The 19,623-nt window shown below is 42.3% G+C and overlaps 1 protein-coding gene across 6 annotated transcripts; it reads left to right on the plus strand.

The window, feature by feature from the left end:
- Positions 1–49: 49 nt before the first annotated feature.
- LOC111244866 (uncharacterized) lies at positions 50–19,480 on the plus strand. 6 transcript variants are annotated; one of them, XM_086979778.1, is made up of 10 exons: positions 103–124; positions 364–673; positions 9,819–10,052; positions 10,678–11,840; positions 12,229–12,497; positions 13,390–13,538; positions 13,818–14,086; positions 14,434–14,879; positions 15,101–15,999; positions 17,290–19,480. In XM_086979778.1, the coding sequence occupies exons 3-10, from the start codon at positions 9,824–9,826 to the stop codon at positions 17,556–17,558; spliced, it is 3,693 nt and encodes a 1,230-aa protein (XP_086835904.1). In that variant the 5' UTR covers positions 103–124; positions 364–673; positions 9,819–9,823; the 3' UTR covers positions 17,559–19,480. The 6 variants fall into 6 exon arrangements, with proteins under 6 accessions (XP_086835902.1, XP_086835904.1, XP_086835901.1 ...); XM_086979775.1 differs by lacking the exons at positions 103–124; positions 364–673 and adding exons at positions 1,918–4,695; positions 5,107–5,248; XM_086979776.1 differs by having other exon boundaries at positions 50–673.
- Positions 19,481–19,623: the final 143 nt, after the last annotated feature.

The following is a 19,623-nucleotide window of genomic DNA, read 5'->3' on the forward strand; positions in this document are numbered from 1 at the left end:
TCGTTTCTTTGGTTGTTGTTCGCACCAAATTGACGACCGGCAAAGTGTATGGAAAATGATCGCTCGTAAACTCGATACGAGGATTATGGAAGAATCGAGGTCGCTTCTCGTCTTGTTTACCGATGTAGGTATAATAGGCCAGAATGCTGTTCAGCACTAACGTACGCTAATGATAGTCGTTCGAAGAAATATATTCGATACTCTATTATACTATTATTGTATCTCGATTTTTCCGTCTGTCTGTTAGGCGGTATCGATTGTCAAGTGGCTGGCTGATTACCCAACGGGTAGCGGTTGTGTAATCAAGCTGTTGTTGTCATCAAGTAGTGGATAAGTTCAGGTGTGATCTGTGATGATCGACAGGTGAGGTGAAGGCTTGGCGGTTTACCCGTAATGACAGACAACGGGTAGTGCTCTAGGTGCGCGACGCACTCATAGCCACGCTCCAAGAACTGCTGGCTTATTCACTACGGGGAACTTTGCCAGCTCAGTCAAGCCGAACCGTCCGCTGCTATTTAGGCCACTCTGTAGACTTTACTTCTGCAAGATTAAAAATTGGTCCATCGGACCTGTGACTCGCTCAACCGTCTGCTCTCGGAATTCGTTTGTTGGGTGCGTCCACCATTTTCGTTAACGACCTTCGTCGGGAAGACTCCGTGCTGGCAACCCTGTGGTGCGTTGTTCTTAGCTACGTTTTTGCAGCGAATTTAACCAATAATGCTTTTGAGCTCGATGTTAAGGTTAAAATATATATTCATTCTAGAGTTAAGAGTAAACAACATGTAGCCGAGGGGACGAATATGCAGATTGCGCGCCTACGAGTCAGAGTTGGCTCACTACTTCCAGTATTGCTTCGAAAGAGATTCCAAAGCCGAATTTGTATGGCACTCCAAACTGACGGTTGGAAAAAAAAATATATACATACAATTTTATAACCTGATTAAGGATTTCATAACACTGCTATTGCAAATCTCAATATAAAATGGCATAATACTGATACATGCTTAAGCAACTTTTCACATAGACAGACTGAAACAGACGAGTTTCGCTATTTTCCTCTTTTGTCTGTTGTACATCTTACGGGCAATACAGGTTCTCCGGGGTAGCTTATCTTGGTAATTCCAATGACTCAGATACGTTTAAGATAAGAAAGGACTTGAGAATTAGTGGATGGTGATCTTGGCGGGATAAAGTCCGCCTGTTGGAGTCGAGCGCCATACTTGTTGGTTCATGCTAAGTAAACATTGCTCTGATGGTGCTCAATTGTGCGTAAACAGCGTTACTAAAACCCTCTTTAATAAAAAGAAAACTTTATGATAGCTCTAAGTAAATCTCTGCCACGGTTTTTGATTAAAGACAGAAATTCAATAGCGAAGCTTTCGAGGGGAAACAGATTAAGCACAGAGGCGTTACAGAAACACTGATAAAATAATATTGGGGGAGTCAAATGGACATAATTGTTAGAAGTCGTTTGAACTTTGTAAGCTTTTCTGTTTTGTAGTCTTGTTTCCAATCTCAATTCGCGACTGAATTATAACAATAAAGACAAACATTGAAAGCAGAAAAAGCCTGACCATAGCCCTGGGCGACACGTAATATTTTATTATTTTATACATTCGTTGAATTAGGTTAATAGTATTAAGGGACGACAAATATCTTCAAACACTCTGGGTATAGTATTGCATTATTTATTCTCTTTCGTGGTTGATGCTTTACCGCTTTTATGATGCTAAATTTTTTTTTCACTAAAAACAATTTTGAATTTGCGCGCCCTTATTGTTCTCACACCGTGAGATCGCCTGGCCCTCCCTCAGCGATATTTTTACCCAGCGTTCTCCGTGTCACATGCATCCATCCATCCATCCATTCATCTGTTAGGTCGGTGTTCCTAATCTGTGTGCTTGTCTTTTTGACTGCTTTCCGATTCTTTCAGTCGTCTGCTCTCAGAGATCAGCATAGTTTCACAAACAGTGATTTGTGTTTGCTGTCTGCTATAGCAACCACTGTTTAGTTTTTCTCTCGTTCTTTTGTACATGTCGCCGAACCGTCGTCTGCTGCTTATTCGTGTCGCTTTACCGTCTACCGTTGATCATCAACACGTTAGGTTGCTATTATAGTACCATTCCCGATCAGAAGACACGTGGTAGGAATTAACGCGTGTGTGGTATTCACCAGCTGTCCGCCAGTGAATCCACGCCGTATGGCAGCCGCTGCGTCTCTGGCCGACGACAGCAACAACTTACAATGATCAAAAAAAAACTCACAACAGCATCGTAGCGATGTGTGCTGGCGGAAGTACGGCCGCAGCAACGGCGTTTATCTCTCTGTATGTCGTTTCTTTGCTCGCTCCGTCTACCTATTCACCTCGGTTCTGTTAGCCGCTAGCCGTGGATTCTCATCGGATCAGTTGCGACATTCCGCCCTCTCTCTCGACTTCTTTTTGTCCGCTGCCGGCTATTTAGCCGAGTCCGTGGCTGGCGCCATTGTCGTCGCTGTCGTTGTTGTGACATCAGCAGCGCGCTGAGGCGACGGCGAGCTCGTATCGTTCCAGCGGCCGCAGTAGAAGGTGCAGGCGAAAAAGAACGGACACGAACGAACGCTGCTGCTACCGTTGATGTGGCGCCGCGCTCACTCTTTCCTTCAATGCCGTTCGTTTTAGCGGTCGTTCAGCTTGATGGTTCGCTGCCTGTCTGACTAGCTGACGGACGGAAGGTTGACTAACTGGGAGAGTGAGTGGCAGGTCGCCACTTATCGCGGCTCGACGATCGCCGCTGCTACGGGCGGCTGCGGGTACAGCGACTTGGTGGTCGTTCTGTTCGCACCGTCGTTTCGACCCGCCATTACCGCTGCTGTGCTGTTGCCCGGCGACGATGACGACGACTACGGAGGAGAACTGAGCGGCAACGGCGGCGGCAGCAGCAGCAGCCCCTTTGCGACCACTATATTATATACACACAACATCACTGTTGCAACTCCTGCGCCGCGCTGCGTTGGCAGTAGTAGCAGCAGCAGCAGCGATCGTTCGACAGCGAACAAGGATCACAGGCAGACAGCTAGGCCGCAAAGTGAAGCTGCTGCTGCTGCCTGACGGACTAGTTAGATCGCCACGGGCTGGCTGGCTGGTGCCGTTACTGCAGCAGCAATCGAGTAATGAGAAGTCGCCAGCGGCAACAGGAATTTCGCGACGGACGACGACGTATCAAGAATCGCTGGAGAGTTGTTGCTGCTGCTGCTGTAGTCGCCGCTACCGCCGCCGCCGCCGCCGCCGCCGCCGCCGCCGCCGCTGCAGCAGCAGCAAAAGCAGTGGCCGATAGCGTCGTCAGTCGTGTTCCGTTTAGTGGTGGTGCTGTGGCATTAGAAACAATAACAGCAGCAGTAATTACAGAAATGGTGGCTGTAGCTGTAGTAACAGCGGTGATTAAGTGACTGAGTAACCGACAGCAAAACAGCGAGCAAATAAACCCAGACAGCAGCCTAACACGAAACGCGAGCGTCGTAATCGCCAGTGCTAATAAGCGTACTGGCCTAAATTAACAAAACGAGGAAGAATAAAAAGCAAAACAGAAAACAGCCAATACGATTATTATGCGTCTATTTTCTTGGGCCATGTGTGTAACGAGCAGTTAGTTCATCCTGGGGTGTCTAATCTGCTGACGGCTGCCTGGCGCTGTTCGTTCCGCATCGACCTGTACCGACAGCAGGCGGGCAACACTGGCTGCTGGCGACTGGTTTGTGTCGAACGACCAACCAACCGACCGATTGATTGACTGACTCCTACAGTTACTACGACAACTGATAACGTTCCTGTCGGTATATGTATCATATTTATATGCATATATATGTGTTTGTATGTATATATGGAAGAAAGGAACGACAGTGAGGAAAGACAAAATTAGGCGGTACTTTGATTAGCAGCTGTTTGGTCAGCTGAACGCTTAATTTCGAAGTTGAAACAACAACTGTGGGACGGACAGTGCTCGTTGTGTTTGTACTGTATATCTGCGTGGGCGGGTCGGGGTGTGTGTGTGTGTGTCTTTGTGTATTTGTTGTTTCTGCGCCGAAGATCAGTGGGAAGATAGGGGCGAATGACAACAAAAGTAAATCATCAGTTCACTGAATAAGTTCGGATTGGGGAGCGGACGATCTGTCGATGCTATTTATGTCAACTGTCGTCGATACGCTTGTTATTGACTCTGTATACGCTGGCTGACAAGTGCTCGATTTGAGATGAAATAAACAAGGACAAATGTGTCGTTTGATAAGCAATACATTCCAGAAAAAATGAAGCCGCAAATTGTGTCCGTACGCCGAAGGTTTCTTGCTGATCAAGTTTAGTTTTAACGTTCAGATGAATGACTTGACCAACATAAAAAGATCTTCCACCTTTATTGAATCCGTGCCTGCCTATATATATATACGTATAAAGTATACATATATATCATCGAGTGGCGTATCACTGGCGTCTAACCAATCGTGTTTTCGTGACAGAAGTGCGTGTGAATGCAAGTATATATCAAAATACTGTTAACGACGACGAAACCGCGCAACTTTCGCGGCTCTGTTAGTGAGACACGTTAGAAACAACGACGACGACGACGACGACGACGACGACGACGATTGCGTTTACTATTTATTGACACAACGAGATGGGAAGTAAGAAGCATAAAAAGCATTCAAAAACATCGCGAGATGATGGTAAGTTTGACGCTCCGCTGCAATGTCGTTCCCCTCTAGATATGCTCACACGTCTGTATTCCATCGAAATCGCTCCGTGTGTAAGCTGCTGCGTGACCTATGCGAAACTATAATTATTTACTTACAATTATTTAGTAAAATAACTTGCGTTGTAATACAATTATAGGCTTTCATTCGTAAATTTCTCATAAATAATAGGTAAATATATTCATCTGCTAAATAGCTGTGCGGTCTACCATCGAAATCTACTCAAAAGGAGAAAGAAAATTATCAAAAAAAAAAAAGCATGTTGACTGTCACTTGGCTATCACGTATTATCCGCGTATTACAACGGAGACAATAATTTGCGGTACGAACGTGTACCACTAATTAGGTTGTGTTGAACTTTCTTCGTGGCCGGCGTGAACTCAGGACAAAACTCTCGAACGTGGGGCGCCTGTCAAGAACAAGGGCCGGCCGCGTTCAGAAAGGGAGAACGATCCACATCTGCTACATTCGGAGACGACGACAACACCGACGGCTTGCTGTGAGCGCCAACTTTCGGCAGCGTTCGGTTAGTGCGTTGATGGAACGATTCAGCGTCATGAACAAATTACCTGTACGGGAGGGCACTGTGGAAGTGATAAGTGAATGGCAAATAACGAGCAATGATAGTTATGTACAAAATTTTTAACTCCCTGCTATCCAGAAGTATCAGCGCCGACAACACATAGGTTAGCTGCTCGTCGTGTTTGGTTAAGTTTTTGCTATCCACTTGCTTGAATTCGTTTACATGATTGAGTAGGATCTGCTGGTGTATTCGACGGTATTACGTGTGAACCACTTTAATAAATGCTTTAGCCATATCGACCGTCTGAATGGGGCCGAGCAAATTGGCAGCGCCAATATTAACCAGTCTCGTGTAATCCAACAACTGCTCGCTATAGGAAGCCGACAGGCGTTAGGCTTAGCATTGTTGTTATATTCTCGACATAGTTTCGTACTTGTTTCAGAGGCGAATTGAAATGGAAAGTGGAAAGGCTTTTTGACATCTGCTGGCACTCCGCCGGATTGTGGCGCACTGTAAGACCGCTGTGTGTAGGTACAGTGTGTGTGCGTGAAGCAGTTTAGACACCTTTGATTTCTCAATACGCTCTCGCCCCGAACGGCTAACACAGAGGCACTCACAGAATGCACGGAACCGCCGCGAGACATTTGAGCGCTGAGGCGAAAATTGTGATGATGGTGACGATGACGGCGGTTTTGTAAAAAAAAACTGATTTTTTATTCAGAGTCTGATCGAAACCGTGGTGTGGTGTTCATTGTAGAAAAAAAATTTCTGTTAGGGCTATTGTATATGTGCGTAGGATTGATAGTCGGTAGAAAAATGCGATTTGTTTTCGTTCGGGCGTTGCAATCACATACACTAAAAACGTTCGAGAGCAAACTGTACTGTGAAATGTTCAATTCATTTTAGACATTTCACGTATTTTCCTTTTCGAATTTTTTCACCATCAACGACACTGATTGTCCCAGATAAACTCCTGTGAATATGGCTACTAACGCAGAATACCTTAACATTTTTTTCGTGCCTTGGGCATAGAAAGTCGTTTCCTAAGGTAGGATAGTCTCTATTTGATTCAAAATTTCTGAATCTGTGCATCGCTTGGGAGGAATGTACGCCTACCTCACTAGAATACATGGTGGCGACGAGAAATAAATGTGACAAGTGTCATCATATTTCGTAATTGGTGTTTCTTTCTGAAGTGTTACTTCATATTTGCGGTTCTTCTATGTTGAAGATAAACCCAAAGCAACTTGCATACAGCTGATTATTAACTGGTTAAGCTCGTTCATATGCCTTAGATAAACACGTAGAGATTGTCAAACAAGTGTCATTTTGTTGTTCTGGTGAGGGCTCTCTCTCCACATACGTTATATAATTATAATATAAACCTAACCTAACCTAAGAAGGCCTGAGTACAGAATTTAAAATGTTTAAAATATCTCATACGTATATAGGCTGTATTTGTATTTGCGAAAGCATGCGTGACACTGTCGTGGTTATGATTGGCTCCGCAAAGGAAAGATCGATCGACGAGTGGATTCTTGTTTTGTAAGTTCTTAGCAACGAAGTGGCTAATTAACCTGTTGCCTCGGCATGATTTACTAAGTCAGGGTGTTGCGTTTGTGGACTTCGAAAATGACGTGTATACGAACTTTGTTATATCTATGTACGTTTTTGTATTGTTTCACTCTTCCCGTGCTAACTTGCGTTCCATCCACAAGCGTCGCTGAAATCGTGGAGCAGACCGAACCACTTGAATAAGTTGGTTGCTCCGACTTATGGAGCTCCGAGAGCGAACCTGGTTTTCACTAGGCGAATTAAGAGAATCATTAATAAAGCTTGCCTCTTTTCTTTTACGCTAATTACTAGAATTTGATAAAGTAACAATTATCTGCTTGTTGATCTAGCAGATTAACTCTCCTCAATAAACTGTTATATTGTCTACAGTCGACCATCAAAGACGTCGTATCTTTTCCCCGCCATTTTCAGCTCAATAGCCTATGAGGCTCTTATGTGTACTGCGTAATGCTACATACGGTTTCCAGAGCTGATTGTCAGAGAATGAATAGATCATATAGAGAACGAAAGGTCTTTTAAAGCCTTCGAATCTTGCTGGCCATGACATCAAGGGGATATTCCGGTGAATCATTAGTAGTTCGGCGCATCTCTTTATGACATCAATGCATGAATTGTTGGTTCAGCTCACATGCATCTGCTGCCAAACGCTACTCGAATAACGTATACGGAAGATGTGTGCATGTCGATACAGAGGCAACGCCAGAACGGTTTACGTAAACGCTGCAATAAGAATCAACTCCAGATATCCAGATTATTGCGGTTTTGTGCCGTTCCAAATAAGCTTAATCTAGTTAGCCGACTCGTTTGCCGTTAGCTTCTAGCAAATAAACTGTCATAATTTCGAAATGAAATGGCAGTGTGATCTAAAAATTTCGTGTTTTCAAGGAATTACTCTCCATGTAATAAGCTAGATAGAAAAAGAAGAAATGGTACTCATTGCATGGGTGATGACCGCCCTGAGGAACATGTGATATATTTTCTGTTTTGCGTTATTCTCCAATCTAACAAAAGTTGTTTAGCTTGCCGGCCCAAAGGCGATGAGTTCGATATGGCTAAGCCCAGTTAGGATTAGTGTTTTTTTCCGGATATGTCCTCTCTGGTCTAGTGATTCGAAGTTGAATTTAATTTGTGATACACATAGATTTAATGAAATAACGTTCTGTTATCTATTCTGTGTTAACTCATTCTTCCGTAGTAAGGCATTAATAAGTAAAAACAAATATTGCTTGTGTCTGTCAAATATGGGCTATTTCGTCTGACATAGATTTTTTTTTATTTACGTCGTTATATGTCAATAATTAATAACAGTATTCGTGTATGGCTAGACTTCTGTTACTTGTCCAGCCGTTTGTTACAATTGATCTTATTCACAGAGTTTTTTTCCCGTTCAACTATTGACATGTTACTGGAGTAGCTGCATTTAGTTATTTCTTATTTTAATCAGTGACTTGAGCTATGCTACTGAAATCTGATAATCTGTATTGTCTTCTAATGAGAGATATGTATATGGATAGTAATATATTCTCGATGATACGTTTACGCCGAGCAGAAATGTGCTTTGCGCTTAGCTACAAGCACACAGGCGTCACAGTCCATCATGAAATCGGGTGGGTCATCTGACCGCGAGAGTGTTCGATCTGACGTACATATTTTTCGAAAAGAAAAACATTGGTTATAGCTAACAAAAGAAAGTGCTCCGAATTAATGTCGTTGCTTTATCTGCACCAGTTCGCCTTTGTGTCACTAACCAAAGCCCATACGGGCAATATATAAAGAGGTCGGAAATGATAGAAAATAAAAACTACCTTTTCAGAAGCAAATAGTTGTACTCTCATTATTTGCGGAGGTAATTATAGGTTTCTATTAAACTGAAAGGAAATTTTTGTCGACACAAGTCTCTTTGGCTAATATCGGTCTGCTCCACGAAATTTTTGGGCACCTGTTCAACGGCTATGTATATATATTGTTCAGTTTGTAACCTATCGATATTAAAAATGGAAACCAACAGTTACTGAGGCTAACTGATATGCGTCTATTGATTCTGTATCTATCGTTGAAATATTGTAAAAATACGGTACTTCTTCCCCCGGCTTTGATAATTCAGCCATTTTGTTCATTCACTTATCAGGTATTAACTATTGAAGATACGGTAGTTCTGTAGGAACTTAATGCATTTCAGTACCTCTACAAATAGGCTGCTTATAGTACTGTCACAATTTATTTTCTTGGCGAATACAAGAATAATTTAATATAAAAAATACGTCTCAGATGTATCTTGATTACGAATATTCCTAATAACAAACTTTATATGCTTTATGCAAGGTGTATATGTGAGGGGTATCGCCGTTTCGGCCTTTGTGTTTGCAAAGTTACACTTTATGAATGTTCTGTTATGACAACAGCGGCGACGGTAGCGACGCTACCTTCCCACCGAAGTGCAATCTATTTATTTTGGAAAAGTTCAGACTATTTTTTTCTTCCAACCAAATAATTTGTCTCTGATAAATTTCGTGGTAGAAAAAAAGTCCATGAATGAGAAACCATTCCATGAATGAGGCGGTTAAACAGGATTGAACTGCCATGAATCATCGTCTGAGCAACGTGTTTATCATCACTTTGATCTTTGAGAACTCAATTACTTGATCAGATCGAATTATGTAAAAAATATTTTCGGTTTACTATGACAAAAGGGGGTCTGATTTCGCTTGCCTGTATATTACGAGATTCGGCGGCCTACCGTTTACAACGTTACTGTGAAGTATCAGAACGGTCTTTAACGTCAATTACTAGGTTATCATTCTCTTGCATAGCTGTTGCACAAGGCGAACGTAAGCGTATTGTTTCGCACTTAACTATTGGCGTTTTACTACCATAAAGCCTATGAAATGTTTTTTTATTTACTGTCGTTTAATACAAATCTATATAACTGAATGTACCTAAATTCCTGTTTCTAAAAATTAATTAAAATTAGAAAACAATTTTTTTTGGTGGTTTGTAGATGATATGCCAATGGAACAAAGCCCCCAGCCGGTGGCGGCCTCTAGTGGGTCGGCTCCCCCAAAATCGGGCATCAAGCTTGTGCTTAAGGTTGGAGGAAGTAGCGCTTCAACAGGAGGTGTAAGTCCCGCTTCATCGGGATCATCGGTAACACAAAACGCTCCTGTTGTAGCCTATTCTTCTACGGTACCAGCACCCACACCGCTCTATTCGGGGGGATATCCACCCACAGGAGGTAAGCATTTTTTAGTTCTAACGTTTTAGATGTATTATTATTGCTATTGCTTATTGCGTATAAAGATGCCAATATTGTTGGACAAAATAGCAACTATTTTGAGCGAGTATAACTAATTTTTCCTGTTTTGCGTAAATGTTACGAAACTTTACATAAAGCTTCGTTGATACAAAGCTATGACCGTTTCCTACCGACCGGAACGAATATGCCTTATGGAATCTTCTTACACGACTTGAACCTAGTAGCGTATCGATTTCGAATAGATATTTCGAGATTTTTGACATTTGATTTATACTTATTACTATATTATATTTATTACTATATTAATATTACTATATTATAATATGAATAGCTATCATGTGCAAGCTGCCTATACCGCCTCTTACGTCTATAGTAAAAGCTATTTCAAAGAAGGTTGAGGTCTGAAGTTATCACATTTCACTTGATCCAACATTAATTAAGTCCTTACCACCTCAGGATTTTTATAGTAGTGTATGAGGAAACTCCGAAGCCGGAAGTTGTAAGACGCCTCAGATTGAGGGTCAGCTCAGTATACAAATATAGAATACTTTAGGTAAAGTAATTTCCATTCTTGGCACGATTACTTTTCACGGATCGTTTACAGGAATCTCACTTCGTTTAGTAACAAATCCCGATAACGCTGAGTGCACAGTCAAAAAGGTCGAAAACCCGCTCATCAATGGAACAACGAGCAGCGGTGCAGTGGCTGGCGCGAGTGCCAGTGGAACCGGGGGTGCTGGAAGCGTCCAGTCGGACAGTCTTAGCGAGACAAGCTCTTACCTACAGCAGCATCGCCATAAGAAAAGCGATAAAAAGAAAAAGAAAAAAAAGAAACACCACCACCACCACTCCCATTGTCATCACCACAAGGATCATCATAAACATCATCATGGGGGCGGCGAGAAACGCAAGGATAGAGTAGACGGCGATGGGTTGGGTATGGGGGGAGGTCAAGCTGGAGGGGGCTCAGGAACTGGAGGCAATTCCGGAGGTGCCGCAGGTGACGACGACGACGATGACGGCGATGTAGCTCCACCACCTCCAAAACGGCCAGTTATGGAGACTATTGATAACCAGCCCCCCTTGCCGGAGGTCCCGTTGCGGTCACCTGTCGGCGTATTACCATCCGGTCCTCGGGAAGTCTCACCTCTGTACCGTCTCCTCGGAGTTCTTCTTGAACTGGTGCGGAAGCGGGATACGTACGAGTTCTTCGCGTGGCCGGTGAACGACGCCATAGCTCCAGGTTATTCGACAATTATCACTCGACCAATGGATCTAAGCACGATGAAGCGGCGAGTGGACAACCGGGAATATCCAACGCTGGAAGCGTTTAAAGCCGATCTCCGCTTGATATGTGATAATGCTACAACGTATAACCAACCTGACACAATCTACTATAAGGAGGCGCGAAAGTTATGGAGGCACTCGCAGAAAATCCTATCGAAGGAGCACATCCTTCAACTAGATCCTGAGCTTAAGTATATCGGTGCTGTGCCAGTTGATCAGTTAGGATTTGACCTACGATCGATCACACCGGAGCCTATTGAAGAGATGACACCAAGAATGACGCGGAATCGCGTGCAACACAACGCAAGTAGTAGTATTCGTGTCGGCAATGACGATGAACCAGTGGAACTGAGCGCCGAGAAGATGGGTGAACGACCTGTGCCTCCAGTAAAGATCTCTTTAGCTGCCACTGTTGTTGAACAAGCACTCGCTACTGTAGGAGCTCCAGAGTCTCCAGCTGTCGTCACGAGGGATGATAAGGTAGGCAACTCTATTTGAAAATATAGGAATCTACAAATCTAATACTTTGAAACTCATGTGTACCGATTTAAGTTAAATAAATTAGCTTTAATGCCATTACATAGATATTTGTAGTATACTTAATAATGGATAATATTTTTATCTGTACTTTCTGCATCAATGGTAGCGCGTCCATAGCTAGAGTTTCTGTTTTAGCGGTATTAACCGTTTTAAGGAATAAGTTTGTTCTAAAATTGTTTAACAAGGAGCATGGCTATTCAATGGAAAATTAATCATTGTGTCGTAAAGACGCTTTTATTATATTTAGGTTAGTCGGTTTGTGTCTTGCACCACATCTAATGTTTTCGCCTGTACATTATTTTCGATTGCCTATTGCATTGCTTCGTAGGAGGGTGTTCTGGCAGGAGTTGCACGTTCCCACCGTGTGTCATCATTAGGTGGTAGAGCTTCGAGTGAGGGAAGTCCTGTGCTCGAGCGCACTTATTCTCAAGAAGCAAAACGGGAAGATCTAAAGGACGTTACGGGTAAAGAGACACCGACGCGGCCAGCGGGCTCTGAGACGCCCACAGAACTCAATGGAGATATAACATGTCCCGACGGCACACCAGTCAGATCCGTTAGCCCGCCTGGTCTCGCCAAGAAGTCCAAACCTGACGAGTATGTTTGCCTATTTTCAAAACACCTTTGAACATTTGTAACTTTCCGAATGCACTAGACGAACGGCTCCATCAAGTGAAAATAAGCGTCTTTGTTGCAAGAGACCTGTCGAGTTTTTTTTTAATATGGAATATGTATAGATCGCAAACAAAAAAAAATAAGCAACAAGTGTAGCAATATCAAACAAAGTCATACAAGCAAATAACCTTCAGAAATCGTTGCGCTCAATACTGACAATTCAATCACAACAGGTCAAATTGTTATTCTTTCTAATAGAAGCTGAATCAGTATGGTACCCTAACTTTGTTTATGGCTGAACGCACTTGTAGTATCAGTTCGTATAGCTTCTGTCGACTATGTTAGCTAGTTTTTATTTTGAGTTAGTAGCTATCGAACATCGACTGCACAAAGCAGCAGACATCGTGAATTTTAAGGAGCGTATGGCGTCTGTATCTTGTATTGTGTTAGAGAGAAGGCTTTAGCAAAGCATATGAAAATATTAGGTTCTTGTCAAAAAATTCAGTTTCTACTCGTGAAAAAAAAATTTTATAGTTAGTGTTACACTTTCCCTAGCGGGCTATAGTCATTACACCGTAGACAGAACTTTAATGTACAACAAAGTCTGCCAGAATCATGAAAGAACTGAGTTCTCAACCTATTACGTAGCGACTTTTTGAGCGTATTGCACAGTTGTTGGCGAATTACGTATGCGCAGCGAAATTGCTTAGCTACATTTGTGTTGGCTAGAGTAATTACATCGATTGTTTTTCTTAAATACGGGGTAACTTATTAAATTCCCCCTTGATGGAAATAGAATATGTCGACTCCAGTTTATCTAAGCTCGATCCTACTAACCCATGACTGTTTTTTTTTCTCACCGATGGTGCCGCAGTGAGCAACAGTCACAGGTGACGCCTCCTGATGACGCATCAGCTGCTGAGATTTTAGCCCATGCACAGCGTATGGCGCGAGGCGCCGCCAATCGGCTTGCTATGCTCAAGCCAAACACGGATTACGCCTTCCTCCTACAGAATGACGATGGTATATAGCAGACGCTTATAACAGTTGAACTCATTTTCTCGCTACTATTTTCGATTGTTTCTTTGACTAAAGAAAAAGTTGATTACATATTCCTGAATCAAAACTGATCATAGGGAAACGTTAGTGAGCAACATTCGAGAGAGCTTGTTTTTAAATATTGTAGATTTCGACTTGAAATTCGTTGAAGAAGCGAAAAGTAAAGGTGAAGATTAATTACAACGGAGGAAGATAATTTTTAAGCTTCGAGTTGAACTTACATTTCGCTGCTTTTTTGTGCAGGTTCAGCGACGCTGAGCATACTCAATCCGGATGTTACGTTAACTGACAAATACGTTGGCCTCCGACCGGCTGAATTACCTGTGCCGCCGCAAAAGGTCGACCTAGAAATGTTGGTGGGAAAATTACCATACGGCATGTCCAGCCTTGTGGACTTCAAAGATGAAGCCCGATCAGTGGCCAAGCCAATCAACTACACCGTTAATGAAAGCGGACCGCCTTTTTCCACGTTTGCTCCACACTATGATTCCAGCTTCTCGAATTTGACCAAGGTATGTGGCCTAAATCTCAAATAGAAATTATTACTATATCGTTTTCATAAAATTTGTGTCTTATTTTTTACTACTTCTGTTTATCATAAGGCTAATAATTTTTTATTTGTATAACCAGTCTATCTAATTGTAATTAACCGATCATACTCTAAGAAGTATTTCAGTCGATACCAATTAAATTTGTAAAAGAAATATAGTGGATATCTTACTGGAGTGGATTCAAGATAACTTACTTTAAAGATTAACTTTGTGTTCGGTACTTGGATTTGCATAAACATAATATTCGGTCCACTTGCATAACATTACCAACAGCAGTCTTTCTCAGACCCATTTTTTTCACATTATAGGTTGAGAGTGACCTCGTATATCAGACGTACGGTGACGAACTCGGCGTCCAATACGCCGATAGTATCATGCACTTTGCCAAAGACTGCGATTACCTAATGAACATGGTAGACAATTTATTAGATACGCTCACCGGCGGTCAGCACAGCAAGACCCTGAAGCTGGTTCGCTCTGGGGAACTTTTACGGGATCCGGATGAGGAGGAATCAACATCGTCAGACAAGCAACAAACGAAGGAAAAAGACAGTGGAAAGTCGTCGAGTGATAAAGACAGAGCGAATCAAAGGAGTCACGCAGCCGAAAAAGCGCAATCGCTGAGTGAGAAATCATCCTTCGAGAAACAGCAAGACAAAGTTATTACTTCTAGCAATGGCCCTTCGAACCAAGCCGGTGTGATTATGGCTAATGGTACAGGTGCCGCGAAATGTAATGGGAACGCAACGCATGGGTTAGTAGAAGAGATTTTTTGTTTGTTTATACTGTTTTCTGTGCCCAATTGCCTTATGTAATAGATATCGAGTAATTTGTGTATAAAGGAAACAAGATCAATTATTTCGGAAGCATTAGTAGTATTCGTATATAATTAAATTGTGTTTTATTACTCAATTAATTTATAATGATCTTGCTACCTCTTATATCTGGGACTTTGCTATGATCTTTGCTTTACAGTATCAACCCGACGCCAGTGATCAGCGTGCCCGCTGTTGGCAAGCCTCCCCTGGTAAATGGGCATGGCCCGCCTATGAACAGTGGATCAATGGTGCAGCCTCTGAGCAACAGTTTACACAATGGAGTACCACAAATAGGTAGTGTTCAGAGCTCTAATGTGGGTGTATCTCAGATTATGCCGTGTTCCCAGCCACAAATGATTGGTCCCGGAATCCAAATGCCGTCGCAGCAACAGCCGCCTCTCCAGCATCATCCAACAATGGCGCCGACAGTGACATCGAACCACAATCAGTCAATCATGCTGCCGAGCTCAAACACTAATAGTGGACCAGCGCCTGTTATGGTTGGAAATCATTTTGTTACCGGAAATGTACAACCAAACGTGGAAAATCATTTTAGTGTCAATAACGTACACGGTCAAATGCCACCTACGATGCTATCTGGAGCCTCTGGTGGTTTAGTGATGAACGCGGGCAACCCTATCGTACCCGGAACGGTGGGGACGCCTGCTGGCGTTGGACTTGTGGGCAAGTCAATGGCAGGATCACTGCATCAGGGAGGTCTACCAACTCAGCCTCTGGTAGCACCACTTGGGGGCGTCTCTATGCCAATGGGATCTCTAACGGGTGGATCGCCCGTAGTTATTACTAGGACACCAGCACCGGGACCAGGGGCATCAACCGGTAGTCCTAGTCTCGTGGGAACAGGAGCGAATAGCGCTTCTACCAACGCCGGAGGAACTGCGCCGGGAGATAATGAGCAGAAACTTCAGGCAAAATTAGCCGAATCGACCGAGATGATAGAGCGTTTGACACGGCTTCAACGAGAAAGATTGAGTCAACCACCGCCGCCGCATCTCGGAATGACACAAGGACCATCGCCAACGGAATTACAACTTGGTAAGCTTTTATCTTACAAGAATACACGGATCTTTCTGAGTGAGTTAGTTAAGTATGGGAGATTCATCTTCAAAACTGTGATCCCTATCAGCGACACGCAGTACAGAGGAGTGTAAGTAATAAACAGCAAGGCTACACCTATTCTGTTAGCGACCGCTGCATGTTCGTATACATAGATTGTGTAACAATGCGTTAAATCAACGAAATAGTTGGCGCATATTGGCAAATCTATCGAGACAAATACCTTGGATGGCAATAGGCCCCATGACACACAGAAAAGCTGGATATCTTTAGAGAACAGGACTTTTAGATTCATGGATGTAATTGTGGGCTGAAAGCCGTCATTTCATTCAATATTAGTGCAGAATAAAAGTGCAAAAATCATTGTACAAAATTTACTGACAACTATTCAATATTGGCCACACGCTTTATAGCCTTTAAACTTTAACTTGAACCCATGCGGTACAGAAGACACGTATTTTAAAGAATAGTTTTTACAAATAATACCCATGTCTATGTTCCACTCATTTATTATGTTAGTCACCAGTAGAGTTCGTGAGTGCCATAGAACTCAATATGTTGTCACTTTTCACACAATGTTTTAGCCTACATACTTGACGGGCGCACGTTGAGCGTCCGATGGCCTATTTAACATTGCTGACATAAGGACTTACTGCTTATGGCAGCCGTATGTTACTCTTCTGACCGTTAACTATGTGATATTCTGCTTCCACCGACGAAAACCGGTGAGCCATAGAAGCAGAAAGTGGCGAAAGTCGATATATATATGGTATGTTTGGGACAGTCAGTTGTGTCTGCAATTTTTTCGGGGTCTGCTTTGCTTTTGAAATTCCCAGCTGCATGAGGCACAAGGTACGGAGCTCCAGCCATTGAATATCCGTGCGTTGAGTTCACTATTGTTTTAATTGCCAAGCAGATTTTTTGGCTAACTTTTTGTTAGTGCCAACATGGCTACGTAAAAGCGAATACAAATATAAACAAATACAGAAAATAAGGCAGGCGAATGAACGTCACGTTAGGGAATATTACATTAATAACGATGTAGGTGATGATTGAATGAACAATTCAATAATAATATTAAATATCTTTTACTTAGCACTTAGCATCACTAACTTGATTCGTTGTCTGAGTACGAGTAGTGATTTCAGAACAACGCAGAAAGCACAGTTATCAACCGTCTGGATGAAAATGAATTTCATCTTTCTGTCGGTAAATATGAACTTCAGATAAACGTCTAACGGGCTGCTGTATTTACGTGGGTGATTTCAGCGGAGAAACTGGCCGCCACCTTAAGCGAATTAGCGAGTCACGCCAAGCCCGGCAGTATCGTGAGTGTCGATGCCATCCGGCGGGCGATGGGTATCACCCTGTTACCTCCAAACCAACAGACGAAACCTCAGCAGCCGACTCAACTTCCCACAACGACCCAGAAAACTGGTACAGCTCAAGCCGTAACAACAGCAGCAGGCTACACACAACCTGCCACCTCACATGCTGCATCGACAAGCAGCACAAGTAGCGGGGAGAAGACACTATAATAATAATAATAATAATAATAATAGTAGTAAGAGAAAATGGGTGGCCTTTCAAACATGAACTGCTTCTAAACTCAATGACCCTAGCCATCTTCAGAGAGCATTAAGAAGTAAAGTAAGATAGCAACGGTCACTACAAACGTACCGCCGATATTATGTTAGGTGCAGCGACATAGGTAGTCTCCTATAGCAATTCAAGTAGGAGCCAGTTAAAGGATACGAAGGCCAGCTGCTTGATGTCCGCACCGAAGACCCTCCAATCGTCTTTTTGCGATTTTTTCTTTGAGCACTGTGTGCTTGCTTGAAAATTGGTTCTCTATAAGAAACCAACCAACACTCGTGAATAATCATTAAAGATTGCTTAATTAAATGCCAGACCCAGGCAAGAATATCAAAGCGATGTGTAGGCTGTTCTGATACTAGCCGACCTTCACATTATGGCACGATCCAAAGTCGAATTAATTTGTTGTTATAGTGACACTGAGGGCGATAATGTTGATTTGAGGCTTTCTTTCCATCTCTCAATGACCTGATACGAACCCGAGATGTGAATAGGAGAGCTCTATGAGGATTCAGCGCAAACAGGATCGCTAGCAAAAACATAGTAAAGAATAGATCTGTACAATACGCATACATACAAGCTAGTTAAGCCAATGTTTTCACGGGACGTCAACTCTCGCTACAACGTACAGCCTGGCATTGCGTTGCATATTCTAAATGGCGCGGGGTGAACATACCACCGCTTATCGTGTGCCGAAGGGCGTGTTGTGTAAAAAAAAGCAAATTTATTAGAGATAGACACTAATTATCTTAGCAACATAGAAGCAAATAAATTATTATGATCTTGAACGCCGTGGAAACGAGTACGCAGCCGCATGCTAATAAATAGTAAATATAGGAACGTATTATGAATCAAGTGGGAGAGATCGAAAGAAAGCACGACTTGGGTAAGTTAATAATTGCGTGTAAGTTATTTCGATATGGAATGAATATGAAGATGTTTTGACGTCTTTACTCTCTTGAAGGAAAGTGGCAAGGCAGCATTCTGGTATACCGATATTTTCTGTTCAGTTAAAAAAACAAACATTTAGGAAGAATCTAATACAAGGCCTTGAAAATGCTTTCTTACGACTTCTCTTCTTTGAGTGCTCCAGACTAAAACGATGTTCATACAAAGCTAATAGTTATTAAATATGATGTAAATGAGCAAATTTGCTAATGCCCGGAAATGCGCTATGAACTCCTTTCTAGATAAACAATGTATTGATTTTAACGAGTAGGTGGGATTGTATAAGCAAAGGTTTGCCTTTTTTAGGGAATGCATTTCAACAAAAAAAGCGATGATGGAATCGTGCTGAGAAAATTGTTATTCCTTATCAATCTTTATTAAATTTCGAGTTAACTCGTTATTAAATAATATCAAAGACAGTGATCTGAGCAGCAGGTGTGTAGAACCCAAAGAGCAATTGACGGGTATAGGAAAAAATGACAGATTTTTTTTTAAATGTAACTTCCGTGTTCAAAATGTTAGTTGGTTAATCTATATGAATAGCACTATATGATTGTCTAGTTTAATTGTTCTTAGGAGACCATAGGGTAAATAAGCTTTTTGAGTGTTCTTGCAATATAGCTTCTTCACTACCTTAGAGGGATAGGACACTGCGCACTAACTCTTGAGGTGGCGAAGTCTAAAGACAAAGCAGGGCCTTATCATAGAAAAAATATTTTATTTTTTGAGTAATAACCCAATGCGTTTCCTGCCGTATTTTTTCTTTGATATTTCATTTTGATGTGTATCTCGTGTCTTTCAGGAGAGATAGTGTGAGCGAAGCGATAACATACAATATTTGTTTTAAAAAAAATGTTACTTACTGAAAATTGTCGCAGTTACAATCGTGTCATAAACATACTTTGGCCATTGATGACTTCTTTGTTGTTTCCTGTGTTTGTTCGTTCGTTGGATAGAGGAAGCAACTAACATATGCAGTTACGCTTAGTAATTCATTGATTAGCTACTGTGCTCATTTGCACCGAATGATCGTGTACATATATACATATTCAGATTATA

This window comes from Varroa destructor, unplaced genomic scaffold (genome assembly GCF_002443255.2).
Source record: "Varroa destructor unplaced genomic scaffold, Vdes_3.0 BEIS01000002.1, whole genome shotgun sequence".
Lineage (NCBI taxonomy): Eukaryota > Metazoa > Arthropoda > Arachnida > Mesostigmata > Varroidae > Varroa > Varroa destructor.